Here is a 19951-nt window from a genome sequence, read left to right as displayed (position 1 = left end):
TTTTCGTTTTTTGTTTTTAGCTCAATATCCTCACTAGAGGTGAAAGAAGCACTAGCCTGTTTAAACCAGACTGAACTGTGCTTATGTAAAACAATGGTGAGTAGTATTCAGTCTGGTGTAACCCGGCTATATGATTACCTATTTACTTTCAAAATAGGATGTTGGGTTTGGATGTTAAGGGTGATTGTCATGTCATCTAGCTGTTTTAAGTGTGACTACGGAGCTCTGGTTGTTTAGCCGTCATAACTGCCATGATAAAGAGAAACCTTGTTATATGCCGTTGTATTTCTTTCTAGATGGTGATTTATTTCTAGAACCTGACTGTTGTAAAGTTGACTGCTCTATAACTTGAACGTTGCTTTGAAATAAACATTTAGTCAATTTAGAAATGCTATAGGAAATTCCTCAAGCCACATTAGTCATTTAAAAAAGAAATCCTGTATTTCACTGACTGACCATTCGGATCTTTCTGATATCTAAATCATTTTGAATTTGTCTGGCAGTGTTAAGGTGCTACTATTTGGTAGGATGATATAGGAATCAGTCAAGGACAGCAGTAGGTACACCAGTGGTTTGTTTTATTCACAGACAGCCAGGTTTCACACCAGCTGTGGGTTAAATCCTAAAGTAGCAACACTGCACTAGATAAGAACGATTGAATTAAATCTTTTTTTTCTGAAGTCATAACACCTTTACAAGTATCATTCAACAGGGTTTATGTATGCCCCTTCAAGTAAATGTTAGAGTATTAATGGTAGTGCTAGAGCTAACGTGGCATGCTGTCACCTAGTTTGAGAACACATGAGTGAAGCATACTGTAACAATGATGGAAGACTGAGTTGCATCGACAAGTACAGATACTATATTCTACAATTATTCCTTTTCTATTTAACCATTCAACTGAAAGTAAACTTCAGGTGCCACTTGTTTTCCATCAGAAAAGTCAGTACCGAACTGACAAATTCACATTCTTAGGACTCTGGATTCAGGTTTCTGTCATGCAACTGTGCTAAGGTCAGGTCCCTCGCAGCCAGTTGGCAATCAACACGGAAGGACCATAGTTTAACCAGGGTAGGATGGGGTTGGTGAAAGTTACGTCTCAATGAGCTTGACATGAAGTTCATACAGGGACAGACGGACATCATGCAACCTATTCAATGAGATCATAGGGTCTGTTAGGCCAACTGGTTATATGTGGTCTTGACTCAATACGGGGTTCCTTTGGCTGTGTGCCAACTGTTACATCAACGCGTTCACCAGTGGAAACCAGTGACATGTGTGCACAGTTCCCAGGCACAGACTGATTTAATGAATCCATTTAACTTGAACTTAAATATTAATCCGGCATGAATTGTTTTTAAACGATTCTTTAAAAAGCAGTAGTCTTCATGTAATGCAGTGAAAATAGGTTTGTCCAATAATATATGCCATTTAGCAGACTATGTAGTGTGAGCGTATAGGCCCAGAAGGTGGTTCAACATCACACAAGCGCTGTGCAATCATTTGTGCGTTAACAAGGAACTGACTCAAGGTATCGACTCCACTTACTAGATAAACTGATGTCCTGGATTGCATTCAACTAAAGTAGTAGCTGCTATTCTATTGCTGTGAGGGAACGGTTTTGGATCGTTATTTTTATATTTATTTTCAGAGCAGGCATTGTACGGGTGAAGAGGGAAAAGTTTTTTTTTTTTTTTTCAACACTGATTGCCTGTTTCCCCCTCTCCCCGTTACTTCTCATGGTACACACATGCTCGTTCCTCCAGACCCTCCATCTCTATCAGTCTCGGCCTTGGCGGGACGAGAGCAAGGGGGGCATAAGGTTGAGGGCTGGCCGGTGCTCCTGGACCCCCAGGGACACGAGGGCTCCCGCTAACAGAGTGGTCACCCCGGGCAGAATTGGCGGCTGGGCTTTCATCACCTGGAGGAAGACGGAAAAACAATACTCAGCAAGTTCGAGGTGATCAGTTTAGGCGAGGCACAAAACCTGAGGGTATTTCTTAGCTATTTGTGGGCATTTCTATTTCAGAGTCAGAGGAGACAGAAAACCACATGGCCACTGACTTTTTCCACTTTGTGACAATGTATGAGTCCATCATGGCCAAGGTAGAAGGTAGAGAACGCATCATATGACCTGTTGAAAGACAGTGTTTATTAGAGTAGGAATGATCATAGAGAATTAACAGTGAAGAGGAACATTGACCAAAAACACTATCCGTTCCACACAACACCAAATTAAATCAATACATTTCTGTCTGAACATTGTGTAAAGTTAAACAGATCCCAGTCAGGTTTCTGTACCTGTAGAGGTCAGTTTTGTCCTTGCGGTAGAATCTCAGCAGCAGAGAGAGGAAGGGCAGTCCTCTGACACTCCACCTGGCCTTGATGGTCCTGTCCTCTGGGTGCTTGGTCAGTTTCAGTACCTCTAACTGGGCCTCAGCATAGTAACAGAGACACAGCAGCCTCCACAGAGACAGGCTCAGCTGGTACAGAACTCTGCCCCTAGAGGATAGACAGTATAGCTGTATTATAATATAGACCTATGGGGGTTTATATGCATGTAGTTACATATGTATAAATATCAGGGTTCAGGTCAATTCCATTTCAGTTCGGAAAGGAAACTGCTAAGTAGACAGAAAGTAGCATTTACCTGGTCTTGGCATTTAGAATACAGTTGACGAACTCGATATCATTTGTGTACATGGTGTAGTCATGACTCTTCATAAAGAAACTAGGAAGCTGCAAATCAAACAAATGATCATCAATACTAATAACTAAATAGAAGTGTATGCCATCAAACAGCCATCCCCTAACAAACCCCTCTTACCTCAATTCTCAGCTTTTCATACATCAATGCCAGTTTCTCCTCATCCTCCCTCTCTCTGTCGCTGTGACCCCCCTCGACTGTCTTTCTTTCTGCATAACTACTATACAGAGAGGTGTGTAGCAACAGTGACAACTCCTTCTCTAGTCCAATCATATGGCCCGATTTGTTCCTATAACCAGGCAATGGCTCCATTCCAGGACAGTGGAAGCAGTAGAACCTAGATCCATTCATAAATGGAGCTGGACATCCTTCTGTCTCAAACAGGCTCCGGAATGATCCTCTCTCCCTCTTTTCTGTTTCCGTCTCTCCCTCGTTCATCATCGTCTTGGAACCTTCCGCCTGAACCTTAGTCGTCCCAACACTGATGTCATCCTCTCGGCTCCCGTCCACCGTGGTGAAGGGGAAGAGGAACTCCACGGGCCTACTGAGTCCTCCCGGAGCCAGGAGTTCACCTAGTTTAATCTGCCCAAATAGAGGCACCTCCACCAGGGTGTGCTGGCCATCACACTCCCCAGGGCCAGGCTGCACCAGCACACACAGGCTTACTGTCTCTTCCCAGTCCTCGTCCGGGGGCCTCTGGCTGTGGGGTTGGCCCTGGCTGGCATGGTGGAAGGGGTGTGACAGGGCCAGATGCTTGATGTTCTGGTACCTCAGACTGTTTGGGGGAACCAGGGCCCATGATGTGCTGCTGAGCGACTGGATCTGTCCACTCCACTGCACATCCATCGCCTGCAAATTCGCATGGGACAAGTAAAGATTTTCAATAAGGTGCTCTTATATAGCCTGGTCCCAGATCTGTATCCAGCCTTGCTCTTATTTAAATATTTAATGAATGTAGACCTGTCTGTCAAGACAATACCTGAACAAGACTCCAGCACTGTTGCTTGACTGGTTGCCTTTTGCCATGGCTCCTCACACACCCCACCCACAAGGCGACGCCCCCTCTACAAGCAGCCATTCACAAACAGGGGGTATGTGTAACTCCAATCACCAGGGGCATTATTCCACAGCAACCCCAAGGAAGGACCAGCTCTTTATCTTCACGGTCGCCTCTCAATCCCAAATAAAAAACCGAGATAAAGAGAAAGGGTTAGGGTGGGCCGTTGAGGGTGAACAGTCATTGTTAGGCCATCGCAATGATATGTCCGTATGGCCTGGTGCGGGCATGTGTAGGCTACTCAAGGAACAGTTGTGAGTTCATGTGTAGGATGCTAGGCTGTAAATCAAGACCTATATGACCTACACTACTGGTCAAAAGTTTTAGAACACCTAATATTCAACTTTTAACTGAATGAAGAAAACAACACAACAAACACTGTCTTGTGGGTGCTAGGAGCAACAGATTTGAAGCATGTCAGTCCTCATTTGACCCTACTTAAACTCTTTTGGAGCGCGAAAAAGCTATGCCAGTAGCATATAACAGTTAGTGGCGTAAACAGCAAACAACAAGATCATAATTGCTACTCAGACGTCTTGCCCTTCCAATAAGGCACTGTCATTTGCTACATTTGAACTCGACAACCACCTATAACTAGAAGCGAATATCGTTTTGTTTCTTCTACAACTTTAGAACCGTGATTTGATACATATACCGTAAGCAGTCTCTGCAGTGTACTGTTAACCGTGGCAACATTTGTTTATTTCTTGTCCTAAGGTTACACAACCGATATTCACTAATGATTACAGAGCCAGAATACACCAAGCACAGTTCCTTCTCGTAGCTTCAATGGTATACAATACTATGACGTACCATTCCCCATTGGAGACTTAAATAACATGAGATCCAGCTGATTTACAACCGTTGGGTGGTTTGAGTGACAGTCTTGTCGGCACGACCAGAAACAGAATGAACCATGCTTCAACTTTGAAGGTGGTATGTATGGAAATACATTAATTGATTTATGAATATAGGGACCCCTCAATCTAGTTAGAAAACGCAAGCTAACGTTAGCTCGCTACCTAGTTAGTTGATATGCGAGTAGTTAGATCACCATGGTTAACACACTCCCGTGATTAGCATATTGGGTTAGCTAACGTTAGCTATCTAACAGTAACATGCATACCTGCTGTGTCAGAAGCGAATTGGATCGAAACTGCGATTAGTCTGTTTAGCAATGACCAGATAGTAAGACAATAATCCTCAAAGTCAGGTGTTTACTTTGATATTCCACGTAATGTTTCGAAATGGGACGCTATCAAGCGTTACACAAATGTCATTCCATCTCCCGATGTCCTTGTCCAGCAGCACAGGAACACCCACACGTCATACACCTGCGTAGCGCTGATTGGAGGAAAATGTGCATTTCATTAGACGCAGAATGAATATATCGATATAAATCGTTATCAATAAATGTTATAAAACCATAGGCAATATTTTGTGTATATATATATATATATATATATATATATATATATATATATATATATATATATATATATATATATATATATATATATAATCGTAATACATCGAAATCTGCTGTACATTTGATTTGTAGGTCTTTTTCTTGACTACATTTTTTATGAAACTTTCAAGCCATATAGTGAGAAAATATATAATTCTGTAAGACCTATCCTATGCGTGCAAAAAAATATTATTTCACTATTAAAAACGTTTTTTTGTGCTCGCAAGCGATTACAATTCATAGACAAGCCTACCAGTGGCGCTGTGAAATATTGCTTTACTCATTATTCACACGTCAACGGGCGACTGAAACTCAGTGGTGCTGTCGCTACGTCAACGAATGGAAAAATCTCAAACCGCATGTGTTGTGATAAAACACTTGCTCTTCTCTGACAGCCACTCTTACCACCGGGTTCAAGTTATTTTTTTAAGATAAAGTCGTTGGTTTTCTGTTAATATCCGTATAAATAAATAGCAGAAAATGCCCAAGAAAGCGAAAGAAGACGCAGAATGGGAAGGAGAAGAGGGAGCTGTAGCACCATCAGCGGTGGCAGGTATCTAATTGCTGCCAGCAACTAAGCTAATGGTTACAACTGAGTCTTTTCCAGCCGTTGCAATATACTGTTAGCTAAGATAAAACGTTGTTAGCTAGCTAATGTGCCTCAGTCAGCGATCTTTGTTAACAAGTAACTGTCCTGGCTGTCATGCGATATGCTGTATTTTGACAACATAGTGTGACATCGGTGATGGTTAACTAGCTAGCTGGAACAGCTTGCTACATTATATTACTAGGCAAGTCAGTTAAGAACAAAGTCTTATTTACAATGACGGCCCACCAAAAGGCAAAATACCTCCTGCGGGATGGGATTGAAAGTATAAACAAATTAAATAAAAATATAGGACAAAACACATCACGACAAGAGAGACAACACTACATAAATAGAGACCCTACGACGACAACGCAGCAACACAGCATGGCAGCAAAACAGCATGGCAGCAACACAACATGCCATGTAATTGTGTCAGACAAATTATTCCTTGTTCTCTACTTGAAAGTCAAGTAGAGACAGCTCGACATCTAAAATAGTGACGAGTCGATTGAGGAAGAGTAATAAACTCGGGGTCGTAGCTAGTTATTAATGAATTATTAATTAATCATTCAAGTCATGAAGGATAACGTAGCTAGGTCATAGCTAGTATGCATTGTTTGAAGAACTGCTGTGTTGCCAAAAGTCATTCTGTGTGCCACCCCTACGCCCTAAATGTGCCACCCCTACGCTCCCCTTGTACAAGGCATTGCCTCCCTCCTGGCTCATTTGGCCACTCTCTTTTGTCATTCAGTGGATCCGTATGTTGATGACCAACTTGCTCATCTTTGTACCTAAATTTGATCTCCCCTCTCTTCAGAAAAATCAGTAAAGAAAGGAAAGAAGGATAAAAAGGGGAAGAAGAGTGTGAGTAGTTATACCTCTTGTGGATATTTTTGAGTTAATTGAATGTGGCGAGAAAGAAAATGTTATCTTCAATGTGAACATTTTAATAAAATGTGTCAACATTGTTCTCACACAGTTCTTTGATGAGCTGGCCACAGATAAAAAAACTGAGAAGGAGGATGAAATTGTGCTGAAAGAGATGCAAGGAAAGCAGGTAATTCTATTCCTTAACTACTACAGAGATATCATATAGGCTATTTTCAGGTGGATTAATACTTTTTGCAATGCTGTATCAATAACACAATGTCCTGGGATATATTGACATGAATAAATCTACCTTTTGCATAATTATAATTTTTTTCCCTTCCCACCCAATTTGCTCTCTTGAAAGACAGTAGATGAGCTTGAAGCGTTTGGGGAGGTTGGTTATATGTAGCCACTACTAGCCAGAGTGGTAGCTAGCTTGCAGTGTCGAATCTACAATGCAAAGAGAACCATGATACATACAGTGCATTCGGGAAGTATTCAGACCCCTTGACCTTTTTCCACATTTTGTTACGTTACAGCCTTATTCTAAAATTGATTAAAGTGTTCCCCCCTATTCTATTTATTTTTCATTTATTTAACCTTTATTTAACTAGGCAAGTCAGTTGAGAACAAATTCTTATTTACAATGACGGCCTACCAAAAGGCCTCCTGTGGGGACGGGGGCCTGGGATTAAAAAGAAATAAAAATATAAATATAGGACCAAACACACATCACAACAAGAGAGACCTAAGACAACAACATAAGACAGCAACACATGACATCACAGCATGGGAGCAACACAACATGACAACAACATGGTAGCAGCATAAAACATGGTACAAACATTATTGGGTAAAGTCAACAGCACAAGGGTCAAGAAGGTAGAGACAAAAATACATCATACAAAGCAGCCACAACAGTTAGTAAGGGTGTCCATGATTGAGTGTTTGAATGAAGAGATTAGGATAAAACTGTCCAGTTTGAGGTTTGGTTGCAGCTCGTTCCAGTCGCTAGCTGCAGTGAACTGAAAAGAGGAGTGACCCAGGGATGTGTGTGCCCATCAATCTACACACAATACTCCATGATGACAAAGCAAAAACAGGTTTAGACATTTTTGCAAATTGATTCAAAATAAATGTAATTATCCCATTTACATAAGTATTTAGACCGTTTACTCAGTACTTTGTTGATGCACCTTTGGAAATGATTACAGCCTCGAGTCTTCTTGGGTATGACGCTACAAGCTTGGCGCACTTCTGTTTGGAGAGTTTTTCCCAATCTTCTCTGCATGTCCTCTCAAACTCTGTCAGGTTGGAAGGGGAGCGTTGCTGCACAGCTGTTTTCAGGTCTCCATAGATGTTCGATCGGATTCAAGTCCGGTCCCTGGCTGGGCCACTTAAGACATTCAGACTTGTTCCAAATCTACTCCTGCATTGTCTTGGCTGTGTGCTTTAGGGTCGTTGTGCTGTTGAAAGGTGAACCTTCACCCCAGTTTGAGGTTCTGAGCAATTCGGAGCAGGTTCTTGTTTTGTAAATTCTTTATTTTAAAAAAATTAATAAAAATAAAAACATTTTTCCTGTGGTATCGATTTGGTAGTTAGTCTTGTCCCATTGCTGCAACTCCCACACGGACTCAGAAGAGGCGAATGTCGAGAGCCGTGCGTCCTCCGAAACACAACCCATCCAAGCCGCACTGCTTCTTAACACGATGCCGCTTAACGCGGAAGCCAGCCGCACAAATGTGTCGGAGGAAACACAGTACACCTGGCGATCATGTAAGCATGCACTGCGCCCGGCCCGCCACAGGAGTCGCTACTGCGCGATGGGACAAGGACATCCCTGCCGGCCAAACCCTCCCCTAACCCGGACAACACTGGGCCAATTGTGTGTCACCCCATGGGTCTCCCGGTCGTGGCCGGCTGCGACAGCTTCGACTCAAACCCAGAATCTCTAGTGGCACAGCTAGCTAGCTGCGATGCAGTGTCTTAGAACACTGTGCCATTTGGGAGGCCCCGGAGCAGGTTTTCATCAAGGATCTCTCTTTACTTTGTGCTGTTATGTGGCTGTTGTGCCTTTTACTGAGTGGCTGGCCACTCTACCATAAAGCCCTGATTGGTGGAGTGTTGCAGAGAGATGGTTGTCCTTATGGAATTTTCGCCCATCTCCACAGAGGAACTCTGGCACTCTGTCAAGAGTGACCATCGGGTTCTTGGTAACCCTCCCTGACCAAGGCTGTTCTCCCCCGATTGCTCAGTTTGGCCGGGCGGCCAGCTCTAGGAAGAGTCTTGGTGGTTCCAAACTTCTTCCATTAAAGAATGGAGGCCACTGTGTTCTTGGGGACCTTCAATGCTGTAGACATTTTTTTGGTACCCTTCCCCAGATCTGTGCCTCGATACAAACCTGTCTCGGAGCTCTATGGACAGTTCCTTCGACCCCATGCCTTGGTTGTCGCTCTGACATACACTGTCAACTGTGGAAACTTTTATGTAGACCGGTGTGTGCCTTTCCAAATCATGTCCAATCAATTTAATTTACCATAGGTGGATGCCAAACAAGTTGTAGAAACTTGAGCTCAATTTCAAGTCTTGTAGCAAAGGGTCTGAATACTTATGTAAATAAAGTAAATGTGCAAACATTTCTAAATACCTGTTTTTGCTTGGTCATTATGGGGTATTGTGTGTAGATTGATGAGGGGCAACTTTTATTTAATCCATTTCAGAATAAGGTTGTAACATCACAAAATGTGGAAAAAGTAAAGGGGTCTGAATACTTTTTGTGTGTGTGTGTGTGTGTATGTGTATGTGTGTGTGTATATATATATATATATATATATATATATATATATATATATATATATATATATATATATATATATATATACACACACAGTGGCAAGAAAATGTATGTGAACCCTTTGGAAATACCTGCATAAATTGGTAATAAAATGAGATATTCATCTAGGTCACAACAATGGACAAACACAGTATGCTTAAACTAATAACACACACATTTTGCAGCAATAACTTCAACCAAACGTTTTCTGTAGTTGCAGATCAGACCTGCACAACAGTCAGGAGGAATTTTGGACCATTCCTCTTTACAAAACTGTTTCAGTTAAGCAATATTCTTGGGATGTCTGGTGTGAACCTCTCTCTTGAGGTCATGCCGCAGCATCTCAATCAGGTTGAGGTCGGGACTGACTGGGCCACTCCAGAATGTGTATTTTCTTCTGTTGAAGCAATTCTGTTGCTGATTTACTTCTGTGTTTTGGGTCGTTGTCCTGTTGCATCACCCAACTTCTGTTGAGCTTCAATCGGCGCACAGATAGCAGTTAGCTTCTCCTGCACAATATCTTGATAAACTTGGTAATTAATTTTTCCGTCGATGATGGCAAGCTGTCTAGGCCCTAAGGCAGCAAAGCAGCCCCAAACCATGATGCTCCATCCACAATACTTTACAGTTGGGATTAGGTTTTGATGCTGGTGTGCTATGCCTTTTTTTCTCCACAGATATTGTTGTGTGTTCCTTCCAAACAGCTCAACTTTAGTTTAATCTGTCCACAGAATATTTTGCCAGTAGCGCTGTGGAACATCCAGGTGTACTTTTGCAATGACTTCTTTCGTGGTGTCCTCCCATGAACACCATTCTTGTTTAGTGTTTTACGTATCGTACTCGTCTACAGAGATGTTGGCATGTTCCATATATTTCTGCAAGTCTTCATCAGACAAACTAGGATTCTTCTTAACTTCATTGAGTATTCTGCGCTGTGCTCTTGCAGTCATCTTTGCAGGATGGCCATTCCTAGGGAGAGTAGCAACAGTGCTGAACTTTTTCCATTTATAGACAATTGGTCTTACCGTGGACTGATGAACATCAAGGCTTTTAGAGAAACTTTTGTAACCCTTTCCAGCTTTATGCAAGTCAACAACTATTAAACTTAGGTCTTCTGAGATCTCGTTTGTTCGAGGCATTGTTCACATCAGGCAATGATTCTTGTGAATAGCAAACTGAAATTTGGTGTGTTTTTTAATTTCTTCTGTAGGGCAAGGCAGCCCTAACCAACATCTCCAGTCTCGTCTCAAAGATTTTAGTCCAGGTTAGCTGTCTCCTGACTAGAGGTTGACCGATTAATCGGAATGGCCGATTTAATTGGGGCCGATTTAAACTTTTCATCAAAATCGGAAATCGGTATTTTTGGGCGCCGATTTGCATATTTAAAACAAATAAAATATAAAATAAAATTTAAAAAAAATGTTTATAATTGATTTTTTAAATTAAAATGTTATATATATATATATTTATACCTTTATTTAACTAGGCAAGTCAGTTAAGAACACATTCTTATTTTCAATGACGGCCTATGAATGGTGGGTTAACTGCCTCATTCAGGGGCAGAACGAGAGATTTTCACCTTGTCAGCTCGGGGGATCCAATCTTGCAACCTTACAGTTAATTAGTCCAACGCAATAACGACCTGCCTCTCTCTCATGGCACCCCACAAGGAGACTGCCTGTTACGCGAATGCAGTAAGCCAAGGTAAGTTGCTAGCTAGCATTAAACGTATCTTATAAAAAACAATCAATCATAAGCACCTGCATATAATCTGACTGAGCATACAATCTGACTGAGCATACAAGTATCTAAGTATCTGACTGAGCGGTAGTAGGCAGAAGCAGGCGTGTAAACAGTCATTCAAACAGCACTTTTGTGCATTTTGCCAGCAGCTCTTCATTGTGCGTCAAGCATTGCGCTGTTTATGACTTCAAGCCTATCAACTCCCGAGATGAGGCTGGTGTAACTGAAGTGAAATGGCTAGCTAGTTAGTGCGCGCTAATAGCGTTTCAAACGTCACTCGCTCTGAGCATCTAGTAGTTGTTCTCCTTGCTCTGCATGGGTAACGCTGCTTCGAGGGTGGCTGTTGTCGTTGTGTTGCTGGTTTGAGCCCAGGGAAGAGCGAGGAGAGAGACGGAAGCTATACTGTTACACTGGCAATACTAAAGTGCCTATAAGAACATCCAATAGTCAAAGGTTAATGAAATACAAATGGTATAGAGGGAAATAGTCCGATAATTCCTATAATAACAACAACCTAAAACTTCTTACCTGGGAATATTGAAGACTCATGTTAAAAGGAACCACCAGCTTTCATATGTTCTCATGTTCTGAGCAAGGAACTGAAACGTTAGCTTTCTTACATAGCACATATTGCACTTTAACTTTCTTCTCCAACACTTTGTTTTTGCATTATTTAAACCAAATTGAACATGTTTCATTATTTACTTGAGGCTAAATGGATTTTATTGATGTATTATATTAAGTTAAAATAAGTGTTCATTCACTATTGTTGTAATTGTCATTATTACAAATAAATAAAGAAAAAAACGGCCGATTAATCGGTATCGGCTTTTTGGTCCTCCAATAATCGGTATCGGCGTTGAAAAATCATACTCGGTCGACCTCTACTCCTGACTCCAATTAGCTTTTGGAGTCATTAGCCTAGGGGTTCACAATTTTCCCAACCTACACTGAATGTTTTTAAATGATGTTTTCAATATAGACAAGAAATCAAATTATTTGTGTTATTAAATGTAAGCACACTGTTTGTAAGTTGTGACTTAAGCTGAAGATCAGATCAGATGTGATGACCAATTTATGCAGAAATCCAGGTAATTACAAAGGGTTCACATACTTTTTCGTGTGTGTGTTTATGTATATGTGAGATATATATTTATATATAATTTATTATTTATATATATATATATAATTGTGATATGTGTGTATATATAATTGTGATATGTGTGTGTGTGTGTGTGTGTGTATATATATGTATATATATATATATATATGTATATATATATATATGTATATATATATATATATATGTATCATGTGGTCACTCCCTGCTAATACCTAGCCCTAGTAGTGTCATATGAACCATAATGCCTCTCTAATCTATTTTGCTATCGGTCTCAGAAGAAAAAGAAAGACCGGCGGAAAGGTAGAAGTGGTGAGGGAGATGATGATGATGATGATGACGAGGATATGATGGAGAAACTAAAGAAGCTGTCAGTGCAAGCCAGCGAGGATGAGGAAGAGGAAGGTAAGTTGACTGCTTAGTCTGTCAAACAAATGTCTAAATTTCAAGCTGGAAATGTTCAGTGTTGCTAGCCTTTCATCAACTTTGCTCACTCTCTCTTGCTCTCTCTCTTTCTCATCCCAGTTGTGGCCCCTGGAAAAGGCAAGGGAAATAAGGTGAGCATGTTGTGCATGCATCGGTCTTGATCACTATATCGCCAGTCTTTACAGTCTTGATCACATATCGATATCAAATCAAATTTATTTATATAGCCCTTCGTACATCAGCTGATATCTCAAAGTGCTGTACAGAAACCCAGCCTAAAACCCCAAACAGCAAGCAATGCAGGTGTAGAAGCACGGTGGCTAGGAAAAACTCCCTAGAAAGGCCAAAACCTAGGAAGAAACCTAGAGAGGAACCAGGCTATGTGGGGTGGCCAGTCCTCTTCTGGCTGTGCCGGGTGGAGATTATAACAGAACATGGCCAAGATGTTCAAATGTTCATAAATGACCATCATGGTCAAATAATAGTAAGGCAGAACAGTTGAAACTGGAGCAGCAGCATGGCCAGGTGGACTGGGGACAGCAAGGAGTCATCATGTCAGGTAGTCCTGGGGCATGGTCCTAGGGCTCAGGTCCTCTGAGAGAGAGAGAAAGAAAGAAGGAGAGAATTAGAGAACGCACACTTAGATTCACACAGGACACCGAATAGGACAGGAGTCTTTATATCGATAGTCTTTACAGTCTTGATCATTCCGTTCTATTACATTTTGGGGGTAGAATACACTATAATCCACTTTTAAATTGTATTTGTTGTCTCAGGGTGGGAACATCTTTGCCGCTCTCAGTCAGGGAGACAGTGATGATGACGGTGGTGATGATGAGAGACTGATGAATAAGGTGCGTGGGGTCTGTTATGTTTGTGTCATGTTCTAAATCTGACTGGATTCTATTGATACTAACATTGTGTTTTAGAGGTCCAGGGAGCTCTAAGAAAGTGTTTGTTGCGTTTGACTAATTCATTCATTCCATCCCACCCCTCCTCGTACTGTTCCTTCCTGTTCCTTTTCTGCTGTCTTTTGGAGTTCATCACACACTCACAATAATAGCTACACATGTTCAAATCAAAGTTTATTTGTCACGTGCGCTGAATACAACATTACAGTGAAATGCTTACTTGGTGCAAAAAAGGTATTAGGTGAACAATAGGTAAGTAAAGAAATAAAACAACATTAAATAGACTGTTGAAAATAACAGTAGCAAGGCTATATACCGACACCGGTTAGTCAGGCTGATTGAGGTAGTATGTAGATATGGTTAAAGTGACTGCAAATATGATGAACAGAGAGTAGCAGTAGCGTAAAAGAGGTGGTGGTGGGTGGCGGGACACAATGCAGATAGCCTGGTTAGCCAATGTGCGGGAGCACTGGTTGGTCGGGCCAATTGAGATGGTATGTACAGTCGTGGCCAAAAGTTTTGATTGATACAAATATGAATTTTCAGAAAGTCTGCTGCCTCAGTTTGTATGATGGCAATTTGCATATACTCCAGAATGTTATGAAGAGTGATCAGATGAATTGCAATTAATTGCAAAGTCCCTCTTCGCCATGCATATGAACTGAATCCCCCCCAAAAACATTTCCACTGCATTTCAGCCCTGCCACAAAAGGACCAGCTGACATGTCAGTGATTCTCTCGTTAACACAGGTGAGAGTATTGATGAGGACAAGGCTGGAGATCACTCTGTCATGCTGATTGAGTTCAAATAACAGACTGGAAGCTTCAAAAGGATCATGGTTACCTGCTAGGAAACACGTGCCATCATCATTGCTTTGCACAAAAAGGTCTTCACAGGCAAGGATATTGCTGCAAGTAAGATTGCACCTAAATCAACCATTTATTGGATTATCAAGAACTTCATGGAGAGCGGTTCAAATGTTGTGAAAGAAGGCTTCAGGGTGCCAAAGAAAGTCCAGCAAGCGCCAGGACCGTCTCCTAAAGTTGATTCAGCTGTGGGATCGGGGCAAAACCAATACAGAGCTTGCTCAGGAATGGCAGCAGGCAGGTGTGAGTGCATCTGCACCCACAGTGAGGCGAAGACTCACAGTAAAGCATCATGAGACCATTCATGTGTGGGATTATTTCTCAAGCCAGGGAGTGGGCTCACTCACAATCTTGCCTAAGAACACAGCCATGAATAAAGAATGGTACCAACACATCCTCCGAGAGCAACTTCTCCCAACCATCCAGGAACAGTTTAGGGATGAACAATGCCTTTTCCAGCATGATGGAGCACCTTGCCACAAGGCACAAGTGATAACCAAGTGGCTTGGGGAGCAAGACATCAATTTTTTGGGGTCCATGGCGAGGAAACTCCCCAGACCTTAATCCCATTGAGAACTTGTGGTCAATCGTCATGAGGCAGGTGGACAAACAAAAACCCACAAATTCTGACAAACTCCAAGCATTGATTATGCAAGAATGGGCTGCCATCAGTCAGGATGTGGCCCAGAAGTTAATTGACAGCATGCCAGGGCAGATTGCAGAGGTCTTGAAAAAGAAGGGTCAACACTGCAAATATTGACTCTTTGCATCAACTTCATGTAATTGTTAATAAAAGCCTTTGACACGTATGAAATACTTGTAATTATACTTCAGTATTCCATAGTCACATCTGACAAAAATATCTAAAGACACTGAAGCAGCAAACTTTGTGGAAATTAATATTTGTGTCATTCTCAACTTTTGGCCACAACAGTTAAAGTAACTATGCATATATGATAAACAGAGAGTAGCAGCACCGTAAAAGAAAGGTTGGGGGGGGGACACAATGCAAATACTCCGGGTTGCCATTTGGAGTCTAATGGCTTGGGGGTAAAAACTATTGAGAATCCTTTTAGTCCTAGACTTGACACGCCTACTACCGCATGGCAAGCGTTACCAGAGAGAACAGTCTAAGACTGGGGTGGCTGGGGTCTTTGACAATTTTTAGGGCCTTCCTCTGACCGCCTGGTGTAGAGGTCCTGGATGGCAGGCAGCTTAGACCCATGCCGACCGTTGTAATGTTCCATTTTAAAAAGTCTAATAAATCTATGTAATATAACCTACACCATCACAATAAATCCATTTGTTTATTTTAGACCGGTCTAAAGAAACATGATATGAAGAAAATGTAGCCTATTTCAGAAGAACAGAATAGCATACTCAGCATACTGAGTTGTCCTTATGTTAGTCCCTGATCTAGCCATGCCATATTGCTGTCGGCTACACTTGTTCATTTATCAGGCAAGATTTGCTTAGAATTCTGTGGCATTATTTTATAGTATGAAGAATACAATTGTACGTAGGAGAAAATTTTATCCTTTCTATTTTATTCAGCTAACGATTTTCGAGGGAGTCAAATCAAATCAAATTTTATTTGTCACATACACATGGTTAGCAGATGTTAATGCGAGTGTAGCGAAATGCTTGTGCTTCTAGTTCCGACAATGCAGTGATAACCAACAAGTAATCTAACTAACAATTCCAAAACTACTGTCTTATACACAGTGTAAGGGGATAAGGAACATGTACATAAGGATATATGAATGAGTGATGGTACAGAGCAGCATACAGTAGATGGTATCGAGTACAGTATATACATATGAGATGAGTGTGTAGACAAAGTAAACAAAGTGGCATAGTTAAAGTGGCTAGTGATACATGTGTTACATAAGGATGCAGTCGATGTTGTAGAGTACAGTATATACATATGCATATTTACATTTACATTTAAGTCATTTAGCAGACGCTCTTATCCAGAGCGACTTACAAATTGGTGCATTCACCTTATGACATCCAGTGGAACAACCACTTTACAATAGTGCATCTAAGTATTTTAAGGGGGGGGGTGAGAAGGATTACTTTATCCTATCCTAGGTATTCCTTAAAGAGGTGGGGTTTCAGGTGTCTCCGGAAGGTGGTGATTGACTGATTGACATATGAGATGAATAATGTAGGGTAAGTAACATTATATAAGGTAGCATTGTTTAAAGTGGCTAGTGATATATTTACATCATTTCCCATCAATTCCCATTATTAAAATGGCTGGAGTTGGGTCAGTGTCAATGACAGTGTGTTGGCAGCAGCCACTCAATGTTAGTGGTGGCTATTTAACAGTCTGATGGCCTTGAGATAGAAGCTGTTTTTCAGTCTCTCGGTCCCAGCTTTGATGCACCTGTACTGACCTCGCCTTCTGGATGATAGCGGGGTGAACAGGCAGTGGTTCGGTGGTTGATGTCCTTGATGATCTTTATGGCCTTCCTGTAACAACGGGTGGTGTAGGTGTCCTGGAGGGCAGGTAGTTTGCCCCCGGTGATGCGTTGTGCAGTCCTCACTACCCTCTGGAGAGCCTTACGGTTGAGGGCGGAGCAGTTGCCGTACCAGGCGGTGATACAGCCCGCCAGGATGCTCTCGATTGTGCATCTGTAGAAGTTTGTGAGTGCTTTTGGTGACAAGCCGAATTTCTTCAGCCTCCTGAGGTTGAATAGGCGCTGCTGCGCCTTCTTCACGACGCTGTCAGTGTGAGTGGACCAATTCAGTTTGTCTGTGATGTGTATGCCGAGGAACTTAAAACTAGCTACCCTCTCCACTACTGTTCCATCGATGTGGATAGGGGGTGTTCCCTCTGCTGTTTCCTGAAGTCCACAATCATCTCCTTAGTTTTGTTGACGTTGAGTGTGAGGTTATTTTCCTGACACCACACTCCAAGGGCCCTCACCTCCTCCCTGTAGGCCGTCTCGTCGTTGTTGGTAATCAAGCCTACCACTGTTGTGTCGTCCGCAAACTTGATGATTGAGTTGGAGGCGTGCGTGGCCACGCAGTCGTGGGTGAACAGGGAGTACAGGAGAGGGCTCAGAACGCACCCTTGTGGGGCCCCCGTGTTGAGGATCAGCAGGGGAGGAGATGTTGTTGCCTACCCTCACCACCTGGGGGCGGCCCGTCAGGAAGTCCAGTACCCAGTTGCACAGGGCGGGGTCGAGACCCAGGGTCTCGAGCTTGATGACGAGCTTGGAGGGTACTATGGTGTTGAATGCCGAGCTGTAGTCGATGAACAGCATTCTCACATAGGTATTCCTCTTGTCCAGGTGGGTTAGGGCAGTGTGCAGTGTGGTTGAGATTGCATCGTCTGTGGACCTATTTGGGCGGTAAGCAAATTGGAGTGGGTCTAGGGTGTCAGGTAGGGTGGAGGTGATATGGTCCTTGACTAGTCTCTCAAAGCACTTCATGATGACGGAAGTGAGTGCTACGGGGCGGTAGTCGTTTAGCTCAGTTACCTTAGCTTTCTTGGGAACAGGAACAATGGTGGCCCTCTTGAAGCATGTGGGAAAAGCAGACTGGTATAGGGATTGATTGAATATGTCCGTAAACACACCGGCCAGCTGGTCTGCGCATGCTCGGACGGCGCGGCTGGGGATGCCGTCTGGGCCTGCAGCCTTGCGAGGGTTAACACGTTTAAATGTCTTACTCACCTCGGCTGCAGTGAAGGAGAGACTGCATGTTTCCGTTGCAGGCCGTGTCAGTGGCACTGTATTGTCCTCAAAGCGGGCAAAAAAGTTATTTAGTCTGCCTGGGAGCAAGACATCCTGGTCCGTGACTGGGCTGGATTTCATCTTGTAGTCCGTGATTGACTGTAGACCCTGCCACATGCCTCTTGTGTCTGAGCCATTGAATTGAGATTCCACTTTGTCTCTGTACTGACGCTTAGCTTGTTTGATAGCCTTACGGAGGGAATAGCTGCACTGTTTGTATTCAGTCATGTTGCCAGACACCTTGCCCTGATTAAAAGCAGTGGTTCGCGCTTTCAGTTTCACGCGAATGCTGCCATCAATCCACGGTTTCTGGTTAGGGAATGTTTTTATCGTTGCTATGGGAACGACATCTTCGACGCACGTTCTAATGAACTCGCACACCGAATCAGCGTATTCGTCAATATTCCCATCTGACGCAATACGAAACATGTCCCAGTCCACGTGATGGAAGCAGTCTTGGAGTGTAGAGTCAGCTTGGTCTGACCAGCGTTGGACAGACCTCAGCGTGGGAGCCTCTTGTTTTAATTTCTGTCTGTAGGCAGGGATCAGCAAAATGGAGTCGTGGTCAGCTTTTCCGAAAGGGGGCGGGGCAGGGCCTTATATGCGTCGCGGAAGTTAGAGTAACAATGATCCAAGGTTTTACCACCCCTGGTTGCGCAATCGATATGCCGATAAAATTTAGGGAGTCTTGTTTTCAGATTGGCTTTGTTAAAATCCCCAGCTACAATGAATGCAGCCTCCGGATAAATGTTTTCCAGTTTGCAAAGAGTTAAATAAAGTTCGTTCAGAGCCATCGATGTGTCTGCTTGGGGGGGGATATATACGGCTGTGATTATAATCGAAGAGAATTCTCTTGGAAGATAATGCGGTCTACATTTGATTGTGAGGAATTCTAAATCAGGTGAACAGAAGGATTTGAGTTCCTGTATGTTTCCTTCATCACACCATGTCCCGTTAGTCATGAGGCATACGCCCCCTCCACTCTTCTTACCAGATAGATGTTTGTTTCTGTCGGCGCGATGCGTGGAGAAACCCGTTGGCTGCACCGCCCTGGATAGCGTAAGTATGTGGTCACCTACAAACAAGCAAGATTTCCACAATAATTTGCAAATAAATTCATTAAAAATCCTACAGTGTGATTTTCTGGACTTTTTTTCTCATTTTCTCTGTCATAGTTGAAGTGTACCTATGATGATAAATTACAGGCCTCTCTCGTATTTTTAAGTGGGAGAACTTGCACAATTTGTGGCTGGCTAAATACTTTTTTGCCCCACTGTAGCTGATGTTTAAAGTTAGAGAGGGAAATCTCCAGCTTCAGTGATTTTTGCAATTCATTCCAGTCACTGGCAGCAGAGAACTGGAAGGAAAGGCGGCCAAAGTAGGTGTTGGCTTTGGGGATGACCAGTAAGATATACCTGCTGGAGCACATGCTGGGTGTTGTTATTGTGACCAGTGAGCTAAGGCGGAGCTTTACCTAGTATAGACTTATAGATGACCTGGAGCCAGTGGGTCTGGAGACGAATAGGTAGCGAGGGCCAGCCGACGAGAGCATACAGGTCGCAGTGGTATATGGGGCTTTGGTGACTAAACGGATGGCACTGTGATAGACTGAAT

General features: G+C 42.7%; 2 protein-coding genes across 9 annotated transcripts in view; one reads left to right on the top strand and one right to left on the bottom strand.

Moving 5' to 3' along the window:
- Positions 1–561: 561 nt before the first annotated feature.
- On the bottom strand, positions 562–5089 carry LOC124012895. Of its 4 annotated transcripts, none has more exons than XM_046326936.1 (7): positions 4986–5089; positions 3687–3879; positions 2828–3556; positions 2651–2739; positions 2302–2502; positions 2065–2134; positions 562–1921 (listed from the first exon to the last, which is right to left on the bottom strand). In XM_046326936.1, the coding sequence occupies exons 2-7, from the start codon at positions 3783–3785 to the stop codon at positions 1781–1783; spliced, it is 1329 nt and encodes a 442-aa protein (XP_046182892.1). In that variant the 5' UTR covers positions 3786–3879; positions 4986–5089; the 3' UTR covers positions 562–1780. The 4 variants fall into 4 exon arrangements, with proteins under 4 accessions (XP_046182892.1, XP_046182891.1, XP_046182889.1 ...); XM_046326935.1 differs by having other exon boundaries at positions 3687–3886; positions 4986–5088; XM_046326933.1 differs by having other exon boundaries at positions 3687–3886; positions 4891–5083.
- A 445-nt stretch (positions 5090–5534) lies between these two features.
- Positions 5535–19951, top strand: part of LOC124012891 (ATP-binding cassette sub-family F member 1-like) — a 31629-nt gene continuing 17212 nt past the window's right edge. For 2 of the 5 annotated variants that reach the window (XM_046326928.1, XM_046326924.1), the window contains exons 1-7: positions 5535–5785; positions 6639–6685; positions 6801–6878; positions 7056–7085; positions 12666–12792; positions 12913–12944; positions 13590–13667. In XM_046326928.1, the coding sequence (XP_046182884.1) occupies positions 5713–5785; positions 6639–6685; positions 6801–6878; positions 7056–7085; positions 12666–12792; positions 12913–12944; positions 13590–13667 (465 nt within the window). In that variant the 5' untranslated portion in view covers positions 5535–5712. The remainder of the gene's footprint in view (positions 5786–6638; positions 6686–6800; positions 6879–7055; positions 7086–12665; positions 12793–12912; positions 12945–13589; positions 13668–19951) is intronic. The other 3 variants (XM_046326925.1, XM_046326927.1, XM_046326926.1) reach the window with 3 other exon arrangements.

The sequence above is a fragment of the Oncorhynchus gorbuscha genome, linkage group LG24 (assembly GCF_021184085.1).
Source record: "Oncorhynchus gorbuscha isolate QuinsamMale2020 ecotype Even-year linkage group LG24, OgorEven_v1.0, whole genome shotgun sequence".
NCBI classification, from domain to species: Eukaryota; Metazoa; Chordata; class Actinopteri; order Salmoniformes; family Salmonidae; genus Oncorhynchus; species Oncorhynchus gorbuscha.
Note: the sequence above shows the minus strand (reverse complement) of the source record. Positions and strands in the feature narration are given on the sequence as shown.